Source organism: Peromyscus maniculatus, chromosome 22, assembly GCF_049852395.1.
Source record: "Peromyscus maniculatus bairdii isolate BWxNUB_F1_BW_parent chromosome 22, HU_Pman_BW_mat_3.1, whole genome shotgun sequence".
NCBI lineage: Eukaryota > Metazoa > Chordata > Mammalia > Rodentia > Cricetidae > Peromyscus > Peromyscus maniculatus.
In genome coordinates, this window is record NC_134873.1 from 8,469,001 (window position 1) to 8,493,407 (window position 24,407).

The following is a 24,407-nucleotide window of genomic DNA, read 5'->3' on the forward strand; positions in this document are numbered from 1 at the left end:
TTAAATTATCTTTAAGGCGCTGGGGATTTAGCTCAGTGGTAGAGCGCTTGCCTAGCAAGCCCAAGGCCCTGGGTTCGGTCCTCAGCTCCAAAAAAGAAAAATTATCTTTAATATGGCTTCACTTTTAATTTTTAAAAATTTTGATTACTTTTCGTTTTGTAACTAATTTTACTTTAGTTTATTGTTTCATTTAGGAATTTTTTTTGTGGAGTCTGGAGAGATGGCTCAGCAATTAAGAGCACCGGCTGCTCTTGCCGAAGACCCAGATTTGAGCTCCAGCACCCACATGGTGGCTCACAACCTCTTGTAACTCAGTGCCGGGGGGTCCGACGCCCTCTTCTGGTCTCTGCAGGCAACGGGCACGCATGTGGTGTACAGACACGTACATGCAGGCAAAAAGAAACATTTTTATTATATCGTTCAGATGGCTCATTGATCCCAGGCTGGCCTCCGACTCCATTTGAAGGGAAGGATGGCTTTGAACTCCTGATTCTCCTGCCTCCACCTCCCCAGTGCTGGGATGACAGTTTTCACTGGTGCTGGGAATGGAAGCTGGGGGTCTTCTGTGCTGGGTGATTGTCCTAGCCTCTGAGTCACAGCCCCAGTTCTGTGGTCTGGCTGAACTGCAGGTTTATGGCCTGAAGTGGCCATTTGCTTACCGGACCCTGCAGGTGTTATAAGGACAGACACACTGCCTGCTCCCACTTGGGGTCTTTTTGTTGTTATTGTTTTGGTTTTTCGAGATAGGGTTTCTCTGTGCAGTTTTGGTGCCTCTCCTGGATCTGGCTCTGTAGACCAGGCTGGCCTCGAACTCACAGAGATGTCTGCCTCTGCCTCCTGAGTGCTGGGACAGCCATCATGACCGGCCTTTATAATTTCAATACTTGGAAGGCTGGAGAAGGCTCACACAGTTAGGAGCAGGCTGCTCTTCCAGAGGCCTCAAATTTAGTTCCACACACCGTCACCGTGGGTGAGGCTCACACCCAGCTCCATGGGAATCCAACTCCTCTGGCTTATGGAGACATCCATACTCATGTGCCCATACCCACTGACAGGCACACATGCATACCCATGCAAATACACACATAACTAAAAATAACACATCTTTAATCCGAAGCCTGGGACGGAGCCCATATGGGGCATCTTTAATGCACCCCAGTGACACCCCCACCCCATCTTGTCCTGGTCCCATGTCCATGTGTCTCATACCTCTCTTCCAGGCCAGCACCTCCCACCCCGTCCCACAGAGCACCCCCCCCAATCCCTCAGGCCAACACGGCTTGAGAAGGAGCCTCACACAGCACCATTTCCATCTGGAATCGTTTAATGAGTCTACATACCACATAATTATAAAAGAATAAGAATTGACAAAAATATTTTCTTTCCATAATATGTAGAGGTGGTTTCTGTTTGTTTTTTTTTTTTCCTTTTTTTTCTTTTTTCCTTTTTTTTTTTTCTTTTTTTTACTTCTTTATGCCCGAACTCTGGTGGGAGGGGGGCAGGGAAGGGATGCAACCCTGAGGTCAGGATGGGTCCTACTCCCGACCCTGGCACCCCCGGGTGGTGCATGAGGAGGAGTTGGGCAGGGACAGGCAGGACGCAGAGGACGCCCCGACACGCGCTTGGCAGCTCCACATAGTCTGGGCGTCAGGAGGGCGTGGTGTCCCCAGCCGCCCAGTGCCGTACCTCCAATGTTATATTTTGGTACCGCTTGCTTCCTGTCTTTTAAATAATTATTTAAAATGCTCCCCAAACACACACGACTCTGCAGGGGGGGTCGGCGGGGCGGCACATGCTTCTGAGCTGGGATGGTGCTGCAAGTGTGGGGCCGTGGCAGCCCCCATGGTAGCTGTGGGCCCGGTGGTGGTCTTCTCCTAACGAGCCCGAGGAGGGCAGCATGGGGGCCGCCACCGCCTCTGTCCTGGCCCCCAAGCAGCAGCAAGCAAACAAATCGAAAGCTTCCAAAACTAAAAGATTACAAACACGCAAGAAAAGCGGCGGCGGCGGCATCGGGGCAGAGGTCGGAGGTCACAGGTCACAGGTGCTCTTGCAGGAAGTGCAGCAACGTCACCTCGTAGTGCTCCCCGGACTCGGGGCAGCGGATGCTGTGTCTCTCGTTGGGGTAGATCTGCAAAGCGGGCATGGCTGCAGACAGGCCCCCGCGGGGACCCTGCTCTGCCGGTCAGGGCTGGGGCATTGGTGACCACTGCGCCACCATGTCCAGGGCTTTCTCAGACCCACAGCCGCCACCCACAGGCGATGCTGGGACCGCGTGAAAGCCCACTGGGCTCCTCTCAGTCTGAGGCACACCTCCTGAGGAGGCGGCGCTGCCCCTGTCCTGTGCGGCAGCGCCGCCCTGAGTCTCCCCCACATTTCCACAGGACATCCTCCAGGCAGAGGCACCCCTGAGGTCCGCTCCCCACCTCACCGCGGAAGCCCCGCCTCTGCAGCAAGCCCTACCCCTGGCATCAAGGCTCTGCCCAGCCGGCCCCCACCACCCTCACCCCCAAGGCTGACCAGGGGCTGGGGATTAAACGTCCCCTCCCTCAGGGGTCCTCTGGGGTCCCCCCCATGCCTCTAGCCAAGCGGATTCTTCAAAGCAGGGGTCTCTGGTGTAATCACTGAGGACCTGGGATGTGGTGGTTGTTGGCCCAGGCTGGCCAATAAGGACGTGACTGAACACAGGACCCTGAAGCAGACGGGAGCGGAGGGTGGCGCCTGGGACTTGGACCCCATACTCACCTGGAGCTGGTATGGCTTCCCTGCCCGGATCAGCTGGGACACGAGGAAGTTTGTGTGGAAAAAGTGGACATTCTCATCCAGGAAGCCATGGAGGATGAGCAGGCGGTTAGGCCTGGAGGAGAGGAGGAGACAGGGGAGCCAGTGAGGCCTCTGTGTGTGGGGGGGGGGGGGGCGGGGGCGGGGGGGGGGCAGGGGGTGGTACCCATGGGCTCAGAGTCTCTCAGAAGTGGAGGGAAAGGGCTGTCTAAAGTAGCCCCATTGCCAGGCATTCTGGCATGGGGGAATGTTCTGGAAGCAGATTCCCACTGCGACCACCACTGACATTAAGCACTGGCCAGCAGCCACCTGTGGCTCTCAGAATATCAAAAGTGGTAGGAGTGACCAGGTGAGTTTCCTCTTTTATAACAGACTTATTTATTTTAGAGACAGGGTCTCATGTAGCCCAGGCTGGCCCTGAACTGACCATGTAGCTAAGGATGACCTCCTTAGTGCTGAGATGACAGGTGTGTGCTGCTGTGCCTGGGATCTGTACTGCTGGGCTCGGGCCCAGGGCCTCCTGCATGCTGGCCACATGCTCTACCACGGGCCCAGGGCCTCCTGCATGCTGGCCACATGCTCTACCGCGGGGCCCAGGGCCTCCTGCATGCTGGCCACATGCTCTACCGTGGGGCCCAGGGCCTCCTGCATGCTGGCCACATGCTCTACCACGGGGCCCAGGCTCAGCTATTTTATTTCAACTTCATACACCAAATTTGTGCAGCGCTAAGAGTTCCCGCGAATGACAGAGCGGCATTTGGTGTCTGTGGCTTTATGATGTTGTACACCCATTAGATCTCTAGTTCTAGAACATGCTATCCTTCAGAGAGAGGGCCACCCCAGCAACAGTGACGTCTGGGCCCTGGCAGCCTCTGCTCTGCTTCCACAGCTCAGCGCAGTGAGCAGGAGCCTTGTGGGGTGCAGGCAATGGCAGGGATCCCGGGAGGCGGAGACACCCTCGCCACATCGCACTGTGACCAGCACCTGTGTGTGGACAGTGTCCATGCCCGTGCGGCATGAGGAGTTCGGGTCCGGATGGGCTCTACCAGGCAGGTGGGTGGCGGACGGTGCGGGGGAGCAGGTGGGTGGCGGACGGTGCGTGGGCAGGTGGGTGGCAGATGGTGCGTGGGCAGGTGGGTGGTGGACGGTGGACGGTGCGGGGGCAGGTGGGTGGCGGACGGTGCGTGGGCAGGTGGGTGGTGGACGGTGGACGGTGCGGGGGCAGGTGGGTGGCGAACGGTGCGGGGGCAGGTGGGTGGCGGACGGTGCGGGGGCAGGTGGGTGGCGGACGGTGCGTGGGCAGGTGGGTGGTGGACGGTGGACGGTGCGGGGGCAGGTGGGTGGCGGACGGTGCGTGGGCAGGTGGGTGGCGGATGGTGCGTGGGCAGGTGGGTGGCGGAGGATGCGTGGGCAGGTGGGTGGGGGATGGTGCGGGGGGGCAGGTGGGTGGCTGACGGTGGGGGGCCAGGTGGGTGGCAGATAGTGCGTGGGCAGGTAGGGAATCGGATGGTGCGTGGGCAGGTAGGGAATCAGATGGTGCGTGGGCAGGTAGGGGGCAGATGATGCATGGGCAGGTGGGAGGCAGGCGGTGCGGGGGGCAGGTGGGTGGCGGATGGTGCGTGGGCAGGTGGGAGGCAGGCGGTGCGGGGGGCAGGTGGGTGGCGGATGGTGCGTGGGCAGGTGGGAGGCAGGCGGTGCGGGGGGCAGGTGGGTGGCGGATGGTGCATGGGCAGGTGGGTGGCGGATGGTGCGTGGGCAGGTGGCTTACTCATTGGGCAGCTTCTCCACGTGCAAGGCCACAGACCCTGCTTCATAGCCTTGCTGGTTGTTTTCGGGGACATCCATGTACCGTTCCGTGTACCCTGTGTCATAGGCCATCCACACGGTGACGGGAGCACCCGCAATGGCTACCTGGAAGACACAGGGGACGGATCGGGCAGGGAGAGAGAGAAGGAGAAAGGCGTCGGATCTGGGGCCTGGCCTTGACCGGGACTGTGAGCCTCAGCGGAGGGCCAGGCAGCTCATGCACGCGGGTGGTGGCCGGCAGGGGGCCCTCAGACGTGTCCCCGTGGGCCTGGAGCTGCTCTGGGGCACGCAGGGTGTGGAGGGAGGGCCCGTCCCACCTTCCTGCCTCCTCCGCCTCCTCATGGCCGCCGCCCCGCAGTGCCCTGCCAGTCCCGGGGCCTGCGCCCCCCTGCTGCTCCTCACAGCATGCCCCACCTCTGCCCCTCCGAGGCGGGGGTCCCGGGCTTGGCCTCCCACATAGAGCTGCTGGCGGATGCCATCCTGGGGTCGGTGGTGGCGGGCAATGAGGAGGGGGACTCGGCCTCGTGGGGCGGCTGCGGGGAGAGATAGCCAGGTGGCAAGGCCCCTGCCAAGGTGCTTGCTCCAGGCTGGGGCTCCGGGGTGAGGACAGGGGCCGAGGGCAGGTGGGCACCGGGCAGCAGGCAGCTAGACAGGAGTGAGACCCACCTTGAACACCTGCGGCTTGTGGATGAGCCCCATGAGCGAGAGGAAGCCACCGTAGGACCAGCCGTGGATGGCGACGCGGCTGAGGTCGATGAAGCCGTACTTCTCGGCCACGTACTGCAAGCCTTCCACCTGGTCCTCGATCTCCACCTGGCCCTGTGGAAACCCAGCACTGTGACTTCCACAGGGTGGCGACCCGGATCCCACACCCCGTCACCCGGTCGCTAGTGAGAGTGAGAAGCGGCAACTCTTAGACTCAAGGTCGCACTCTAGACGTGTCTGCCCAGACTGGCTCTGCTGAAGCTGCTCCTGATGGCACCACCATCCCACCGCCCCCGCCACTACCATCACCCCGTCACCATCACCCCCATCACCATCATCACCGTCACCCCTGTCACCACCATCACCATCACCTCCGTCACCATCACCTCCGTCACCATCACCCCCGTCACTACCATCATTCCCCACCACTACCACCACGATCCCCCACCATCACTACCATCTCCATCCCCACCGTCACCATCACCACCATCGTCATCCCACCACTATCAGCGTCCCCACCATCGTCATCCCCACCACTATCAGCGTCCCCACCACCCCCATCCCCACCGTCACCGCCCTCAACACCAGAGTCCCCACCCACCACCCTATCGGTTCCCTCCCTCTGCCAGGCCCATCAGACCCCTTGGGTCCCTGTGGACCGAGGCACCTTCCCAGCATCAGGCTGTGTCTCGGCCACTCTCCTCTCCTCGCGCCAGCCGCATGCTCAGGCCTGGGAGGAGTGGCGGGCACCTGGATGTCCAGGACCCACTTGTTCCCGAAGGCCACACTGCAGGAGCAGGACTCACCATCTGGTTTTTCAGGGCCCCCTCAAATCGCAGGCCCCGTTGACAGGAGCCCCGGCCATCGATCACGACCACGGCGTAGCCCAGGGACGCCAGCGTGTTCAGGCGCAGGTACTTGATGCCCTTGAAGGAGTTGTTCACCAGCTGCACCTGCAGGTGGGGCGGGCGGGTGGTGAGAGCCGCAGGGGTGCCGGGGGACGGGTCTGGGCCGGGGTGCACCCACCTGAGGGCCCCCGTAGACAAAGAGCACAGTGGGGTGCTTCTTCCCCGGCTGCAGGGTGTGCGGCTTGTAGATCATGCCGTACAGCTGCACGTCGGCACGCGTGTGGAAGTGGAAGATCTCGGGAGGCACGTAGTCCGGGGGGCAGTCTGCGGCGACAGGGGGGGTTGAGAGCGGCCAGCAGGGCCGTGCCCACCCCAAGCCGCCCCCACTGCTTCTGCTGGAAGATGATCTCGGGGGAGTGTGTGGGGTGCCATGGGGGACATCCCCACAGGGTCCCTCCATCTGCGTGGTCACGGTGGGAAGAGGAGTATGGCAGAAGCCTAAGCTGGCCTCAGAGGGACGCAGTCACCCTGACCATGGCTGCCAAGGACGGGCACACAGCCACACTGGTCACCTGCTGTGGTGAGGCCAAGGCCTTGCTTTCCTGAGACACCATCTCTTTCCGCAGCCCAGGCTGGCTTGGACCCAGACTTACAGTCCTGCCTCTGCCTCCTGAGGGCTGGGATGACAGTGTGTCCTACCAGACTTGGTTTCTGGGGACGGAACCGGGGTTTCCGGCATGCTAGCACTCTGCTATTGAGACCCAGCCACTATTCGAGGTTTTTCCAAGGTATGGCCCTCATGTGCGGAAACTGGAACTCCAAGTTACTCAAGCAGAGTCGAGGTGGACCTCAAGCTTTGAGGCAGTCTCTCGGAACATTATCTCTTTCTGAGGCCTCTGGTGAGTGACCCTGAGCTCCCTGCCAAAACTACAGCTTCCAAACATCTGCTTTCCGAGGTACTGTCACAGAGGTTACCCCAGGGTGCTAGGGGGGCTGCCAGGCACCTGCACCTGCAGCCATGCCAGAGACACGGGGAACCTCGCTTGTTGTGAGAGTGTGAACTCTTCCCTGTGCACCTGTCGCCGGGAGCCTCGGCTGTCCACCCCTGCCTTCCCCCGGCCGCCGGGCCAGTTCCCCGAGGTGCGCTACTCACTGGCTGCCTCCATCATGCTGGCCCAGAAGCGTGGCTGCTTGTGCAGCGGGTCATCGTCAGGGCCGCTCAGCTTGTACACGTGCACGCAGGGCGGTGTGCTCACGCTGCTGTAGTGACTCACAAACATGTCGAAGTTCTGCTGGCAGCAGGGTGGCACTCAGTGCACGAGAGCAGACGCTGCAGAGCCCCACCCACCCGCCGCACAGCCCCACCCACCCGCCGCACAGCCCCACCCACCCACGGGCCACCACGCTTTGCAGATGGGGTAACAGCCCGGTGAGGACCAGTCCCCGGCCAGGGACCCAGGCCTCATCCTCGATGGCCAGGGATCGACCTCCCAGGCCCAGGGAGGCTGGGCCGGGCAGGGGCGTGGCATGCCCACCTGACTCATGGAGCAGCTGTGGGAGAAGCCGGGCGTGGTGAGCCTCACGATCTCGCCAGCCGACTCGTAGCTGACCACATAAAGGTGGTGCTCCAGGGGCGTGTCCTTCGTGCCTTGGAAGTACACCAGCTTCGTCTGCTCGTTGACCCAGATCTGCGGGCAGCGGGGGCTTCTGTGACCACCCGTGCCTGGCTACACTTTCTGCCCTCGCCCCTCGCCCCAGGGACAGCAACCAGGGACCACCCCCTCGCCCGCTGCCGCCCTCCCCACCCCGGAGCCCGACAGACTGAGGGCAGAGCATAAGGGACACGCTGCTGTAGGGCTGAGAGCTCCCCCAGCATGCACGAGGCCCTGCTCCATCCGCAACACCACATAAGGGGGGCATGGTACAGCATGCCTGTCACCCAACACTTGGGAGGATCAGGAGTTCGAGGTCAAGGCCAGCCTTTTCTCAAAAAATAAAAAGATGTCTGTTTGTTTGCTTGATTTTGAGGCTGAGGCTTGCCGTGTAGCCCAGGCTAGCCTAAATCTGAAGGTTCCCCTCTCCTTGGCTCCTGAGTGTTGGGATGACAGCCCCGCAGACAACACTCTGCTGGGACTCTGAAAATGTTTCGGCCTCATGTTTTCCTTAACTCCAGAGTAGAAGGTTCACGGCCACAGGGAGCAGTCCTGTCTGTAGCCACACACGTGGGGACGTGGTCCCACCAGGAGGGGCACGCAGAGCGTTTCCCAGTGTGTGTGGCTGGCGTAGAGCTCAGTGGGAACCTGCCTAACACTCAGTGGACCCGGGGGCTATGCCCTGCATTGCAAAGTTAAAAAATGAATAAAAATTAGAAAACACGCTGGGCGGTGGTGGCTCACGCCTTTAATCCCAGCACTCGGGAGGCAGAGCCAGGTGGATCTCTGTGAGTTCAAGGCCAGCCTGGTCTACAGAGTGAGATCCAGGAAAGGCGCAAAGCTACACAGAGAAACCCTGTCTCAAAAAAAAACAACAACAACAAAAATAAATAAAAATTAGAAAACACAAAGCAAATTTAAAAACCTGAAATCTGGCTCTTGGCTCGGGGTGCCCTGGGTGGCTTATCTGACACTGCAGCCACCACACTGGGGAGCTCCCGGAAGGGAGTGGGGAGAGGCTGGCCGGCCCTCAGCACTCAGTCAGAGAACTGCTGTCCTGGGGAGAGGGAGGGAGCTGCAGGGCTCCAGGGCAGCACTGGGATGGGCCAGGCCCCCCACATGGACCTCCCTGCTGACAGTAGTGGTGTCCCGAGGCCCCTGGTGGGAGGGCGCAGCCACGGGAGGCCGGAGACCAGTACCTTGGAGCCATGCCTTGACAAGACCTCCCACTCGCCACTAGTCAGCGCGACCTCCTCCTTGATGGGGCACTTAAACTCATCTGTGGGAAGGAGAGCAGAGGTGAGGGAGGCGGGGAGCAGAGGTGAGGGAGGCGGGACAGGACCGGCATCTCTGCAGCCAAGGGAAGGACAGTCACAGCCAGTGCCCAGCCTAAGGGGCGGCCAGCGGGGCCAGCTAGTGCTTCCGGAAAACAACCAGGAAGGAGTCTTCCTAACTTACAGCAGGGTGGCACATGGTGAGTGGCCATAACCTCCTAGATTATGCTGGGTCACCAGAACCAGAACCAGTCTTCCATTGGGCAACCAGGCATGGTGACACACACCTTTAATCCCCGCACTCTGGAGGCAGAGGCAGGAGGATCTCTGAGTTCTGCGCCAGTCTAGGCTACACAGTGAGACTCCTGTCTCAAGAGCGAATCCACCACCGACAAACAGAGCCAGGTTCTGATCCCCTAAGGCCTGCTGAGTTTCAGGCCTGCGGCCGCTTCCAAACCCTACCAGACAGAGATCAGGCTTTTGCTAGGGTACATCTGACATGGACTGGGACAGCGTCAGGGAGACAGCTGGCTGTCCTGTTGTATTTTCCTAAGGCTGTCATTGCCCAGGCTAGCCCTCACATGCCCCACCCACACACAGGGCCACCATCTGTGGCCCACGCTGCCGGAACCTCAGATTTGAGGCTGTGCATCTGCGTTCAGCACCAGAGGGTCCCAGTGACCCACTTGTCTGCTGTCACCACAGCCACATCTCCTAGATACATCCCACCTCCTGGTGTGTCCTCCAAAGCCACCTCGTCCCATGCCAACCTCCTTATCCTTCACAGCCCTTCTTCATGTTCACCTTTTACCCCAGGTGTGCAAGTGTATTTCTGTGCACACTGTGTGTGCATGTGTGCGTGTGTGTGTGTGTGCATGTGTGTGTGTTGTGTGTGGTGTGTGTGTGTATGGTGTGTGTGTGCGTGCGTGTGTGTGTGCATGTGTGTGTGTGCATGTGTGTGTGTTGTGTATGGTGTGTGCGCCATGCGTGTGTGCGTGTGTGTGGTGTGTGTGTATGGTGTGTGTGTGCGTGCGTGCGTGTGTGTGTGTGCATGTGTGTGTGGTGTGTGTGGTGTGTGTGTGTATGGTGTGTGTGTGCGTGCGTGTGTGTGCATGTGTGTGTGTGCATGTGTGTGTGTTGTGTATGGTGTGTGTGCGCATGCGTGTGTGTGCATGTGTGTGTGTGCATGTGTGTGTGTTGTGTATGGTGTGTGTGCGCATGCGTGTGTGTGCATGTGTGTGTTGTGTGTGTATGGTGTGTGTGCGCATGCGTGTGTGTGTGCATGTGTGTGTTGTGTGTGTATGGTGTGTGTGCGCGTGCGTGTGTGCGCGTGTGTGCATGTGTGTGTGTGTGTGGTGTATTTGCGTGTGCGTGTGTATGGTGTGTGTGTGTGGTGTATTTGCGTGTGCGTGTGTATGGTGTGTGTGTGTGGTGTATTTGCGTGTGCGTGTGTATGGTGTGTGTGTGTGGTGTGTGTGTGGTGTGTGCGCATGTGTGCGTGCATGTGTATGTGTGGTGTGTGCATGTGTGTGTGTGTGGTGTATGTGGTCTGTGTGTGGTGTATGTGGTCTGTGTGTGTGTGTGCGCGTGTGGTGTATGAGGTCTGTGTGTGTGTGTGTGCGTGTGCGCGTGTGGTGTATGTGGTCTGTGTGTGTGTGCGCGTGTGCATGTGGTGTATATGGTCTGTGTGTGTGTGCATGTGCGTGTGGTGTGTGTGGTCTGTGTGTGTGCGTGTGGTGTATGGTCTGCGTGTGGTGTATGTGGTCTGTGTGTGTGCGCGTGTGTGTGTGGTCTGCGTGTGGTGTATGTGGTCTGCGTGTGGTGTATGTGGTCTGTGTGTGTGTGCGCGCGTGTGCATGTGGTGTGTGTGGTCTGTGTGTGTGGTGCCTGCAGAGAGCACAGGACCTGGGGAATGCAGTTAGACAGTTCTGAGCCATGTGGGTGCTGGAAACTGAACCCGGGTCCTATGCAAGAACAGCCGGGGCTTTAACCACTGAGCTACCTCTCCACACCCCCACCCCCACTTTAGACATGGTCTCATGTAGCCCAGGCTGACCTCAAGCTTACTAAGTAGCCGAGGCTGACCTTGAAGTCCTGACTCTCCTGCCTCCACATTCTACCACACATGGGAGCCCACGGCTTCCTGTGTGTCTGATGGACACTGGATCAACTCAGCCCCAGCCCAGGCTAGCCCTTCTGAATCTCCCTCCTGCTCAGACACTCAGCTGCCATGATGTCATGCCAGGAAGCGCATGCTGGGCCCCGAGTAAGCCTGTGGGGCTGGGCAACCGTGAGCTGGAGGAGTGTCCAGCCAAAGGCTCCCTGAGTGCAGGGGTGGTGCCCCAGCAGGGTGCAGATCAGAGTTGGGGACATCCCGTGACACTGAGGTCACCGCCAGGAGGGACAGACAGAAGCCCCAGTCGACACCCACCTGAGCCTTGAGTCACTGCGTCCCACAGCAGCCGGGACGTGAGGCCTGGACGGACATGAGGCCTGGACTCCTGTGGCCCCTGGCCCTCAGACACGCTGCCGCCTCCCTCACTCTCCGCCCTCTGAGCCCATGGCTGCCACAGCCCGCTGTGGGTACCACCTCTGAACCGTGGTGCTCACTGAAGATGATCCATCTCAGAGAGGCTTGAACGACATCTGGGGGCACGTGCAGCTGTAACAGCTGGGGAAGCTGCTGGCACGGAGCAGGCAGACAAGGGGATGCTCCCTGAATGTAGCCTGTGGTGGCGGGACCTGGGTTCTGAGCTGAGGCCACGGCCTGTGCAAAGGCCCTGAGGTAGAAAACACAGCTCCACTGTGCGGGCTGTGCCCTCAGCCCTTGGGGTTCACCTGCCATCACCCCAGGAGCCGTGAGTTTCACTGAGAAGCACAGTCTCTTCAGACCCGGCGCCTCAAGCCACTGGCTCCAAACACACTGCGAGCTCCCCTCTCCTGATGGCCCGGACTGGACCCCGAGTCATGCTCGGCACCCGCCATGTGCCTGTCCCACTGGGAGAGAGCGTCACCAAGGACCACATTTCAACACCACTGGGACCTGGTCCTGTTCACTCTCCTCAGCCCTTGTCCTGGGCCCTGCAGAAACCTACTCACTTCACAGTGATGCCAGAACCAACCACTTCCTGCTGCCTTCAGGGTCACAGTCCGCAGGCTAAGTCCTCTCAGCAGCCCACGGGTGCCCACGCCTCCTCCACTGCTCCTCCCTCCTGCTCCTCCTCCAGGCTCCCCCAACCCCACACGCTCTGTCCTGCACAGCCTTTCTGCGCGGCTGCAGCCCCTGCCCAGGCTTCTGCACAGCTCTGCCTCAGGCCTTCGCCAGAGCACACCACATGCCTTCCAGCCCTGTCAGATCTGCACGGTGGCGCCACCCGAGGCACTGACTCACTTTAGAACCGTGCTCCTCCCTCTCCTCCTCCTCCTCCTCCTCTGCGGGCCCCAAGGCCAGAGCCACATTCTGACATCACTCTCCCATTACCGCCTGCCCCACCAGAGTCTCCCGGGAGAACACACTTTTCTGGGGTCACTGGTGTGCACCACTGTTCACCATGGCCCTTGGAGCCACTCTGGCCAAGGCGCAGAAGGTCTGGGACTGAGAGGCAGAGGGCTGAGGCTGGGACACAAACATGGGCAACAGGCAAACTAGAAACAAGCAGGTGAGGCCGTACACCAGGAGAAGGACCAGATCAAACACACGCAGCCGGCATGCAGCTGGCACGGGGCATCCAGGGCCCCGTGCATGGGCACTCAGGAAACCCCGAGTCCATCAACAGACACCTAGCTGACTGGTGCCACTGGCACCAAGGCAGGGTAGGCCGGGGTGTGGCCGCCCTTCCCCCCGCCCCGCCTCCCGTGGGACCGGTGCTCTGCTCACCTTCCGTGGGGCTGAGGGGTTCCGTCCAGTCGTAGTCACTGGTTTTAAGGTCCACGGTGACCTTGTACAAGTGGCAGAAGCCAGTCTTACACTCGTTGGCACGGATGAAGCAGAAATCCTGCTGGCCCTCGGCCTGCGGGAACGGGTGGAAGATGTCATGGACCTGCAGGGAGAGACAGCCGGGTCAGAGGACTCTGAGGCTGCACAGACCCCCGAGCCCAGCCCAGCGTCCCACTGGGGACCACGGTGTGGGAGCAGTGGGCACCCTGGGCTCCTGCTCACGTTGATCCAGACATTGGTGACTTCTTCGTAAATGACGAAGGGTTGCACGTTCTTGGGGACGGCCCTGGCAGCTGCCTGCCGCTGGGCCTCGGTCTCAGGGGCCGGGATGAAAAGGGCTGGCGGCAGGAGGACGAGCTGGAGCCGCTGCTGGGGACGGTCCAGGAACATGGCCCAGGCACTGGAAGGATGAGAGGAGGCAGCAGGAGGGCTCAGTGACTGGCAGGGGACAGCAGGGGACGGGCCACACAGGGCCATTCCCTGGCTAACCTTGCTGGAGTCGGGGTGTGGAGGAGACCTAACTGGTACACCATCTCCATACAGATCAGGTGAGGCTCCAGGTGCACAATCCACACAATCCTGGGACAGTATTCTCAACTGGACAGGTGGCTTTTTTGTTTTTTTGTCAAATGACCTCCCTTCCCCACCCCTTTTTTTGAAGCTAGGATCTTGTGTAGCTGAGGATGATCTTGAACTCTTTGTTTGTTGAAACAGGGTTTCTCTGTGTAATTTTGGTGCCTGTCCTGGAACTCGCTTCATAGACCAGGCTGGCTTCGAACTCACAGAAATCTGCCTGCCTCTGCCTCCCCAGTGCTGGGACTAAAGGTGTGCGCCACCGCCTGGTGACCTTGAGCACCTGATCCTCCTGCCTCCACTGTCGGAGAGGTAGAATGGCAGCTGTGTGCCACTATGACCAACACTAACTAAACGGACAATGTTCTATTCTCGCGCTGCGCACGAACCAGGGGCCTTGTGCATGCTAGACCGCTCTGCAGCCCCAGGCCTTCGGAAGTGTTTTATTTTGAAATGGTTTTGCCAGGCATGGCCATGCACCTCTCATCACAGCAGTAGGAGGTAGAGGGGGAGCATTAGGAGTTTAGGCTTATCCCGGGCTTCAAAGTTCTAGGTCAGCCCGGGCTGCACAGGAAGAGGAAAGGAAGATGAGGAGGGAGGAAGTGGTGAGCAAGACTGTCTGTTTCTGCATTCTGTCCCAACTATGGAAAATCAGGACCCCGAGAGACCTGGAGGCATTCCTACGTCCTGTCTGAGTCCTGGTATTCCTTCCACTCTGGGCCACCTGGGATTGCCCCCCTCTGGGGACTTAGGTCAGAATGACCTGATGTCCAAGTCCTCAGCTTTGCAGGTCTGCTGGCTGAGGCTGGGAGGGACCCTAAAGGAAAAGGCGTGGGTACAGGGCACCGAGCTCCACCCTGGTGGGCCCCCACGTGGCCCCGGGTACCTGCCCATCCCCAGGACACTCACTATCTGCCATCCCGTGTCCAGCCAGCCCGCGCGATGTACTCCACCTTGGGGAAGAGGGAGCTGAATGGCTGCACCAGTTCCTTCTCGCAGCTGGACACAATCTGGGGAGACAGGGCCACATCATGCACAATGCCACAGCCTCCCTGATCTCCAGTGTCCTGATGGTTCAACACTCAGCACCCACATGGTATCCAACAGGCTAGAACTCGTTTCAGGAGCTCCAACACCCTCTTCTGGCCTCAGTGAGCACTGCACGCACACAGTGCACACACATAAAGGCAGACAAACACTCATACACTAAAGATAAATAAATAGCCGGACATGGTGTTTAATCCCAGCACTTGGGAGGCAGAGACAGAGACAGGACAGCCAGGATGACAAAGAGAGACTTTATCTTGAAAAAATAAAAATAATTTTTTTTTTCTCTGTGTAGTTTTGGTGCCTGTCCTGGATCTCAATCTGTAAACCAGGCTGGCCTCAAACTCACAGAGATCCGCCTGGCTCTGTCTCTCGAGTGCTGGGATTAAAGGCGTGTGCCACTATTGCCCAGCAAATAAATAAATCTTAAGAAAGGAAGGAAGGGGGCTGGAGAGATGGCTCAGCGGTTAAGGACACTGGCTGCTCTTCCAAAGGTCCTGAGTTCAATTCCTAGAAACCACATGGTGGCTCACAACCATCTGTAATGAGATCTGGCGCCCTCTTCTGGCCCGCAGGGATACGTGCAGACAAAACACTGTATACATAAATAAATCTTTAAAAAAAAAAAGAAAGAAAGAAAAAGAAAGGAAGACAGACATGCACATAGCCCTTTAAGGTATTTAGGTGAGGTGGAAGTTACATTGGGTGGGACCCTAATCCAACATGTTATATCATACAAGGGAGAGATGCAGGGAGACAGACAGACAGACACATACACACACATACACACTAGCATGATGTCCACTGGAGACTCTGGACATGCAGTCACCTTGTAGGGTAAATGGAGCCAGACAAAGAAACCCACTGTGGCCCTAAAACCAGAGCCAGTGAAAGAAACACTTTGGCCCTCAACCCAGAACCAAAGAAATACACCCTGACCCTGAAACCAGTGCTCTAGAATCAGAGGCAGCGAAAGAAATACGCCCTGGCCCTAAAATTAGAGCCAAAAGGCTAAAAAGGGCCAATGAAAGAAACACACTTTGGCTCTGAAACCAGAGCCAAATCTGCCTGACCATCTAACAGAAAACCAACCAATCCCTGAACAACAACAAAAAATCCCTGAGCACAAGATTTAGCCAATCTGAGCTCAAGGACTTAATTCTAACCAATTCCTACGCTGAAAATCTTCTCCCTGGAAAAACTCCACCCCTAAGAAGTCCTATATACGCTGTTCTGTGCCTGTTCAGTTAGCTGCTGCCCTTCTCCCACCCTGGCAGAGGCAGCCACTCTCCTGGATTCTTCCTTCCCAATAAATCTCTTGAATGAGGTTTGGGTGAGACCTTCTTTCGCAGGAGCAGAGACAGAGCCTGGGCGGAGTGGAGAGGAGCAAGGCTGTAACACTTTGGCTGGGGAAACCCCCCCCCAGTGCAGCCGAGTTGTTACACCGAGCGGAACTGTAACAACTTTGCTAGGGAAACTCTCCCCTGCTGGAGCGGAGCGGAGCTGTTACGCTGGGAAACCTTTCCCTGGAGCAGGTCGTAAGATGCTACGCTTACTGTGACAGGAGGTATTCTTTGGCTCCCCATGACCAGGATCCCTTTCCATCCAGGCCCCAATGCTTACACACCTGAGTTGCTGGGACAGACCCTGTCTAGCCCTCGGAGGAAACCAGCCCTACTGCCGCCCACCCTGGGACCCCCAGCCCCCACCCCTGCCTGTATGGCTGCTGACACAGCCCCTCTGCCGTCAAAGCCACAAACCCCGTCTCTCTGCAGTGGTAACGTCTCCTTCCATAGGGTAGGATGGGGAAGGGAGGGGAACGGACACACAGGGGATGATGGTCATGAAGATGCAAAGACAACAGCACATCGTGTTCCCTGGCACGTCCAGATGTTTCTGGAACTACCTATTTCTGCCCTGGGTCATCCCTGGACTTGGAGGGGTCTTGGGCCAGCTGAGCAAGGGGATGATGGGGAGAAGAGGAGGCAGGTCACGGGTGGCCACCCTGGCAGAATCACCAGCCCACGCCTGTTCAGGAGCTGCAGCCCTTGCCCAGCTCAGGAGCCTGTTTACGGCAGGTGCCTGGCTCTGGCAGAGGTGAGGCAGCAGCTGATCCATTACTATCCATTTGCAGGTTCGAGCTAGGGTCCCAGCACCCACAGGGCGGTCATGTCCACCTCTAACTCCAACTCCAGGGCATCTGTCACCCTCTTCTGGCTTCTTCTGTGGGAACTGCACTAATACACATTGAAATAAAAACAAAACAACAAAAACCCTACAGCCTAGTGGGTGGTGACCCCTATCACCCACCGGTAATGCTGGTGCAATACTGCAGTGTTCTAAAAAGACTACAAGGGACTTGGTGAGTAAGGGTCTAATATGTAAATAACCAAGACAGAGTCTTAGACTTTCCCTGGATGTTAGGAAAGTTTTTGCAAAAGCTTGCTGGGGGCCTGCAGGAAGGGGTGATGTCCCCAAGCCTATGACCTGAGTTTGACCGCTAGAAACCACACGGCGGAGGGAGAGAGCTGACCCTCACATGCCGCCCTCTGATATTTGTGCACACAAGTCAAGGTAAGGACCAAATCCCTGCGGCCAGGATCCTGCAGCTACACAAGCCCCGCCTGCCTGGTGTCCCCATCAGCAAGTGCCACACAGCCTCGGGCCCGGGTTGTCTGAGGAACTTTCAATGTCACGCACCCTTGGTGACCTGAGGGGTCTGGACTTCAGGAGAGTCATCAGCAGCTCTCACTGGACGGGAAAGGCATGGCCCCGTGAATGGAAGGACGGGCCTGCCAGAGGCGGGAGAATGCACTCACTAAAGACCTCTTACCAGTGGCCATATCGCCCTCGCTGCTTAGCACGCGGTCTGGGTTGTGAGATCCTACTCAGCGTCTCTAAGTGAGCAATGCCAAGGAGCAGAGGACAGAGAAGGACCCAGAACACTGCCACACCCAACAGGCGATGACCTCAATGCAGTGACCCGAGGACTGGCACCCTGGCAATCTGACCCACAGTGTTCGGGGCTGTGATCACCACAGGACACAGGTCAGGCCACTTGGCGGCACCATGCTTCACGGAGAGTGGACTGACTGTACACATGCCGCCCCGCCCCGCCCGGTCCTTCGGGAGCCTCCCCAGAATGTGCTCGGCTCTTACCTTGCCCTGTCCATCCGTCTGGAGCTCAGCCAGTTTCAGGGCGATCTTGGGGTTCTTGCTGCCTGTTGAGGGAAGGCCAGATGAGTGCCAGGTCGCCAGTGGCCACCCTGGCCAGGGACTGTGTGACCACACCTGTGGGGAGGTGGCACAGCCCCTCCCAGGAATGACACAAAGTCCCAGGGCAGGGCTAATCTGACCCAGGGCCTGGACCACATTCCTACCGGGATAGCCGGTGTGTTACTTTGTCACCTGGAAGCTGGACTGGGGACACAACACAGAAGGGACTGGCCCTGTCCTGCCTCTGTGAAGCCCAGTAGCTGGAGACTGAAACAGGGCACACCACCACACGAAGCCGGACCCAGCCCTTGGGAGGCAGTGCCCACAGGCTGGGGCAGTCACCCACACTTCTAAGAGGTGGGATGTGGCTGGGGCTATTTTCTTAGGGTGCTGGGGACAGATCCTGGGATTTCTCTGGAAGACGGTTAGGCCCCAGCACAGGGTAACATGGGGCACCTGACAAACGCCTCCACCTTGCCTGAGGCTCAGTTTCCACATCTGCTAAGCACAGGGTCAGTGTGGATCATCCCACAGACGTTCCATCCACACAGCATCTGGGAAGGCTCACTGTGTGTCTGGAATGGCAAGCAGTCTATTTCATTTATCTGGTTTTTGAAATAGGGTCTCATGCATTCCGGGGTGGCCCAGAACCTTCTACAAAGCTGAGGCTGACCTTGAACTCCCGATCCTCCTGCCTCCAGCTGCAATAGCAGGCATGCCCCACCACACCCACCAGTTTGTGGTGTGGGGATGGAGCCCGGGACTCTGCACACCAGGGAATTCTATCCCCACCGACCCTCAGTACAAGTGACGCCCACAGAGGCACAGGTAGCAGGCCTGAGGATCAGCCAGGCTAGCCAGGGCTGCCGCAAGCTCAAGGCTTCTAACCCCTTGAGACACCAAAGAAGCAGCCGTCTCTGGTGCTCCCTCCACCTATTTTTTTGACAGGTGTTCACTACGTAGCCCAGGCTGGCCTGAATTCATGAATCTTCTGCCTCCAAGACACCACTACACTGTAGCATCTTCCATGAGGCTCAGTCCACTCGCCTGTGGCTGTCCTGGTGTGGAGACGCCTGAGATGTGGCACTAGGCAGGTGGAAGATGCTGCCACACTCACTTTCTGGATCTACCTGTGACCATGAGACCCAACAAAGCCAGGCAGAGGGGACCCCAGAGGGCAGAAGTGTGCCAGCTGTGGTGCAGAGGCCTTAGGGCAGCATGTGGCCTGCTGCTGGCACCCACCTGTCCTGGGGTATCGATAGGAATCAGTCTTCCTCTCCTCCAGGGCAGGGGAGGGCACATGGATGACCTCCACCTCAGACTCATCCACTTCTTCATACAGGATGCGCAGCGTCTTGAGGCCTTCGGAACCTGGTCGGGGGCAAGGAGCAGGGACTCAGCACCACCCACACCACACGGGGTCTCGGAGCCAGCACCAAGTGGCACCCACGTGGGGTGTAGAGTCAGCTGGGCCAGGAAACCATGTGCTCAAGCTCTCGTCTAAGGCTTTGGGCAGCATCTGCGAGGGAGGTCAGGAGGACCCTGGGCCAGTATGACAGGAGAACTCAGACACATGGGACAATGGAGGACATGGGGAGTATGTCAGAGCCTTAGAAAGCCAGCTTTGTCATAGTGCACCCCAGACCACAGAGGCCAGTGTGGGGCCACACATTTCTGTTGTCTATGCCACTCAGGGCGATTTTGTCATGTAACTTAAACACACACTCACATGTCCTAGTGAGGGGCTGGGGCGTGGTCAGGGTGGAGCCCCGCCTAGAATCCCCAGTGAGGGGCTGGGGGCGTGGTCAGGGTGGAGCCCCGCCTAGGATCCTGAGTGAGGTGCTGGGGGCGTGGTCAGGGTGGAGCCCAGCTTAGGATCCCCCAGCGAGGGACTGGGGGCGTGGTCAGGGGTGGAGCCCCGCCTAGAATCCCCCAGTGAGGGACTAGGGGCATGGTCAGGGGTGGAGTCTCCACCTAGAGGGGATGAGGCAGGCCGCTGGGGTGGAACCCCTCCTTAGAATCCCCCACGGAGGGGCTGGGGGTGTGGTTCTGATATCTATGGGTCGCCCAGTGTTCTCCTGCCTCCAGAAATGTGGTTATAGGACTAGCAGGGCCCAGGTGAGGCAAGGCCTTTGTCATATTCCCGTCCTGTGCGGCCCCTGCTGTGAGTATTTAATGGGTCCCTAGGTGTTGGTCCCGGGACCACACGGGCTGATTCAGCGGAGGCGTGGGGCCCCAAGTTGGAGCAGGGTACTGAGAGGGGGGCTGCCTACCTTCCCAAGAGGCGGTGGGGCACCACCAGCACCCGGTGAAACGGTCAAACTCCTCCTGGATGACAAAGGTGGCCACACCCGCCGACTTGGGATCGTCCAGGACGTTGGCTGAGCCTGCGGGAGGGCACACTGTGAGTGACAGACAGCCGCCTGACAGCCACTGAGTCAGGAGCTCCGCGCCGACCGCTGTACAGGCTGGACACCGTGCAGCTGGCGTTTAAGGGCTGAGTGTCCTGGGTACCGCGCATCCCTGAACAGCAGGTGAACATTCTAGAAGATGGGCTGGCAGTACAGCAGCCATTCCCAGAACACGCTGCTGCAGCCAGGCCGACTGCCCGCCCCCATTCCTGCCTACGCCTCACCCTGGTGACAGAAGGTCAGTCGCCGCTCCTCTCCCGTCTCGATGTTGGCCACCCACAGGTCACTGTTGTTGATGAAGGAGAAGAAGGCAGGGTCCGCGGGGCAGATCTTGGGGTCCATACGCGGCCCGGAGCACTGGGTCTTGATCTCCAGTGGCTTCATGGGGGACACCTGGGGACAGGGAGGCTGGGTCAGGGCGCTGGCGCCGTGTGGCCCCCCGGGGGTGCGGCAGTGCCTCACCATGAAGCCGTTCCTGCCGCCATCCCGGCAGTGGAACAGGCTGTTGCTGGCCTGGAAGAGGAAGAGGCCGCTCTCACTGTGGAAGTCGTACGAGGTGATCCCGAAGACGCCCAGGCGCTTGCGTTCCCGCAGCAGCTCCTCCTCGCGAGAGTAGACGCCGTGGTGGGGCGTGGCCTGGGGACACAGGGATAGGGCCTCACTCAGTTTCCCCATGTGACACGGAGCATCTCATGCTGGCTGGAAACTCACCACGTTCCCATATCCCCACCCTGAGTAGCCGGGGTGACATCTGGCCTTGCCCTTGCTGATGCACTCAATTCTGGGCGTCCCCGTGGGGACCTCTCCCACCTGTCACAGCCCTGGCTACTGAGAACACTCCATCTCAATCTACAGTTGCACCAGGGTTTCTCTGACCAGAGCTATCCGGGCAGAAGTGGGGGGCATAGATGGGTCTGTCTGCTGGAGACAGGGACTCCTAAGGCACAGGCCAGCCTGGAGTTCACTCTTGGCAGAGCATAACCAGGCCTGCACCACCAGACCCGGCTTCTATGTGACAGTGACAAGATGGAATCCAGGACTTCCTGTGTGCCGGGTGAGCGCTCCAAGCACTTACCTCAGAACTGGGCTGGGGTGTAGCTCGGAGCTAGGGTATGGACGAGGCGCGTGTGAAAGCCTGGGTTCCATTCCCAGCACTGTGCTATGCGGAAGGCTACCCGGGAACTAAGAGGGGCCACCAAACTGGGGGTGGCAAAATGGGGGGCTCGGGCATGCCACTGTGACAGGGTTACTGTTCTCCAAGTGATGAACAGTCTGCACATGCTGGGCCAGTGCTTGCCACAAAAGCCATGAAGTGCAGCCCTGCCAGGGCGTCCCCTTCACCGGGCAACTCTGGGCAGTGACATTAATCATTAGCCAGGCCCGTGAGCCAGCTGTCATTTGAAGGCATAGACCCGGGGGTTGGGGGGGGACACAGTCTGATAAGTGCCCCGCCAGTCAGCACTCTGTTCCCGGAAGCCGGGTGTGGCACGGGAGACTCACCTGGAAGTGGTCCAGCATCTGCTTCCAGGACAGCAGCAGCAGGGCCTCCTTCCGCACCTTCTTGGGGATCTCAGAGTAGAGGAGGGAGTTCTCGCGGCTGCCGTATGGCATTCCTGGGGAGGGGTCAGAGAAAGCTCAAGAGTGGAGGCCCCACCCGAGAGGGTGTCAGGCCGTGGCCCCCTCTGTCTCTAGTTGGAGTCCCGTGTTCATCACTGTGTGCGTGTGGAAGCCAGACGGACACCAGGCGTTCCCCGCCCCACTGCCTTGGATGGACAGGGATGCATCGGCCTCCGCCTCCTGAGTGCCGGGATGACCACTGTCTTTTTTGAGACATGGTCTCTCACTGACTCGGCCGGCTGGCCAGTAAGCCCCAGATCTCTTCCTGTCCCCCTCAGCGACACCAGAACCAGGTGACAGGTGCGGTCAGCACACCTGGCTTTGACACGGGTACCGGGGATTTGAACTCAGCGCTTTACCCATGGAGCCACCGCCCTGGTCCCCACTGTCGCGTTTGTTCAGGCTCTCCCCACCCTGCGATCCAGGCCCTAGGGCTGCAGCAGCACTGGAGGCCAGAGAGGGCGGTGGGAGTGCTCAGCTCTCCTGCGGTCAGGTGTGGTTCTCAACCTTCCTGCAGGACAGCTCAGCTCTCCTGCGGTCAGGTGTGGCCCTAGAGCCGTGGTTTTCAACCTTCCTGGCGCTGCCACCCTTCAATACAGTCCCTCGTGTTGTGAGGACCCCTGACCATGAAACTATTTCATTGCTACTTCATAACTGTAATTTTGCTACTGTTATGAATCAATGTAAATATTTGGGTTTTTGTTTGTTTGTTTGTTTGGTTGGTTGGTTTGGTTTCTCTGTATAGCTTTTGAGTCTGTCCTGGAACTCACTTAGATCTGCCTGGCTCTGCCTCCTGAGTGCTGGGATTAAAGGCGTGCGCCACCACTGCAGGGCCCAATGTAAATATCTGATATGCAGGATCTCTGATATGTGACCCCTGTGTGGGTCCTGACCCACAAGCTGAGAACCACTACTCTAGAAGGTTCCTCTGTATGAGAGAAGCTGGCAAAGACTAAGGACTAAACCAGTTTCAGATGAGAGTAAGGCTAACCTTAGGGAGGAGGAGTGCGTGCGTGCGTGCGTGTGTGTGTGTGTGTGTGTGTGTGTGTGTGTGTGTATGCGTGTGTGCGTGCGTGCGTGTTGGGGGTGTCCCACGATGCTCACGGCAGGTGGCTTTCAGGGTGTGCCCTCCTGCTGCAGCCATGGCTCCGCCCTCTCCAGCCCGGACAGGGGCAGTTCCAACCTACTCTCCTCAGGCCCTGCTCCTGTGGGCGTCACCTGTGAGGACAACTGGACTTGGGCCCTGACTGAAAGACATGAGTCACTGAGGGAAAGTGTGCAATGAGCTGGGGACAGGAAACCCGGGGTGTCACCGCCCGCGAGTCTCCGAGGAAGCTATCAGACTCTCTGTAGCGGGTCGCCCAGCGTGGCTGGGGCTGGGCACCGGCTGTGCGCATGAGCCAGCCCCTCACTCCACAGTCCGCTGGTAGCCACACATGTCCATGCCCTCTGTGTGAGATTGTCCTGTAGCCAAGGATAACCCTGGATCATTCCTGTTCTTCCAGACTTCACTTCCCAAGTGCTGGGATGATGAGTGGGTCCTCCGCAGACGGGGAAGCCGAGGTCTCAACACAGGGCTACCCCATGGAATACGGCGTCGCTGTCACCATCAGTCAAGTAGTCAGGGGACAGTGACCAGCTGCAGCGTGCCTCAACTTCCCCTCTCTGGTCACGAAGGCTGGGGCCAGGGCAGGTGCTCCTCTGAGTGCAGAGCGGTCCAGGAGCATGCAGAGTGCTTGGGAGCCCGGAATGCGTGACTTGCAGGACGTGTGACCTCTGCCTTACTCCACTTCTGCAGCTGCCGGGCCTGTTTGCTTTTCTGAGACAGGGTCGCTGTGTAGCCCGGGCTGATCCGGAACTTGCTATGCTGCTCAGACTGCCCTTCGACTCAGAGACCCACCTGCCGATCCTGAGTGGAGGGACTGAAGACATGCGCGGCTGGACCTCACGCCTTTCAGAGTGTGACACAGCCAGTGAGGCGCCCAGTGGGCACAGGGACCTGCCACCAAGACTGATGGCCTGGGTCTCAGCCCTGGAACCCACAGGATGTAAGGCGAGTAACAGACTCCCTCCCACAAGCTGTCCTCGGACCTCCACACAGGTGCCACGGCCTGTGGACCTCCCACACACGAATAATTAAGAAATGGAGGGAGTGAGACACTGAGGTGTGAACTGCCCCTCAGTCCTACTGAAAGGCCCACCCTGGGCCTGTGGGGTAACCGCTCCCCAGCAGTGGCCCGCTATCCTCAGGGCTTCCGAACAGGAAGTCCAAGGCAAGTCTGTGCCAAGGACATCAAAGCCACCACCCTCCACAGCGATTACCAACCAGTTACACCCACGCTCAGGCCAGTGCATTCCTGGACTGGCCTCCAGTGCTGGCACCATAGCCCATGATGCCTGGCGATGACGGCAAGGGTGGGGCTAACTGGTGACACCCTCACTTTGCCTCAGCCGCCTCACCTAACTTATCGGCTCTGCGCGCACACACATGTACACACACTCACATTCACGCATGCACACATGTGCACGAGCCCACTTCAACT

General features: G+C 58.8%; 1 protein-coding gene across 6 annotated transcripts in view; it reads right to left on the reverse strand.

The window, feature by feature from the left end:
• Positions 1-1,306: 1,306 nt before the first annotated feature.
• Dpp9 (dipeptidyl peptidase 9) overlaps positions 1,307-24,407 on the reverse strand; it is a 33,675-nt gene continuing 10,574 nt past the window's right edge. For 4 of the 6 annotated variants that reach the window (XM_076559879.1, XM_016000819.3, XM_006982248.4 and 1 more), the window contains 18 exons: positions 21,748-21,860; positions 20,710-20,883; positions 20,472-20,640; positions 20,110-20,223; positions 19,079-19,207; positions 17,780-17,841; positions 14,483-14,583; positions 13,223-13,400; positions 12,941-13,103; positions 8,989-9,068; positions 7,673-7,825; positions 7,291-7,426; positions 6,316-6,461; positions 6,096-6,242; positions 5,251-5,403; positions 4,547-4,689; positions 2,743-2,854; positions 1,307-2,128 (listed from right to left, as the gene is read on the reverse strand). In XM_076559879.1, the coding sequence (XP_076415994.1) occupies positions 2,036-2,128; positions 2,743-2,854; positions 4,547-4,689; positions 5,251-5,403; positions 6,096-6,242; positions 6,316-6,461; positions 7,291-7,426; positions 7,673-7,825; positions 8,989-9,068; positions 12,941-13,103; positions 13,223-13,400; positions 14,483-14,583; positions 17,780-17,841; positions 19,079-19,207; positions 20,110-20,223; positions 20,472-20,640; positions 20,710-20,883; positions 21,748-21,860 (2,366 nt within the window). In that variant the 3' untranslated portion in view covers positions 1,307-2,035. Of the gene's footprint in view, positions 2,129-2,742; positions 2,855-4,546; positions 4,690-4,998; positions 5,118-5,250; positions 5,404-6,095; positions 6,243-6,315; positions 6,462-7,290; positions 7,427-7,672; positions 7,826-8,988; positions 9,069-12,940; positions 13,104-13,222; positions 13,401-14,482; positions 14,584-17,779; positions 17,842-19,078; positions 19,208-20,109; positions 20,224-20,471; positions 20,641-20,709; positions 20,884-21,747; positions 21,861-24,407 lie in introns of all 6 variants that reach the window. The other 2 variants (XR_013047459.1, XR_013047458.1) reach the window with 1 other exon arrangement.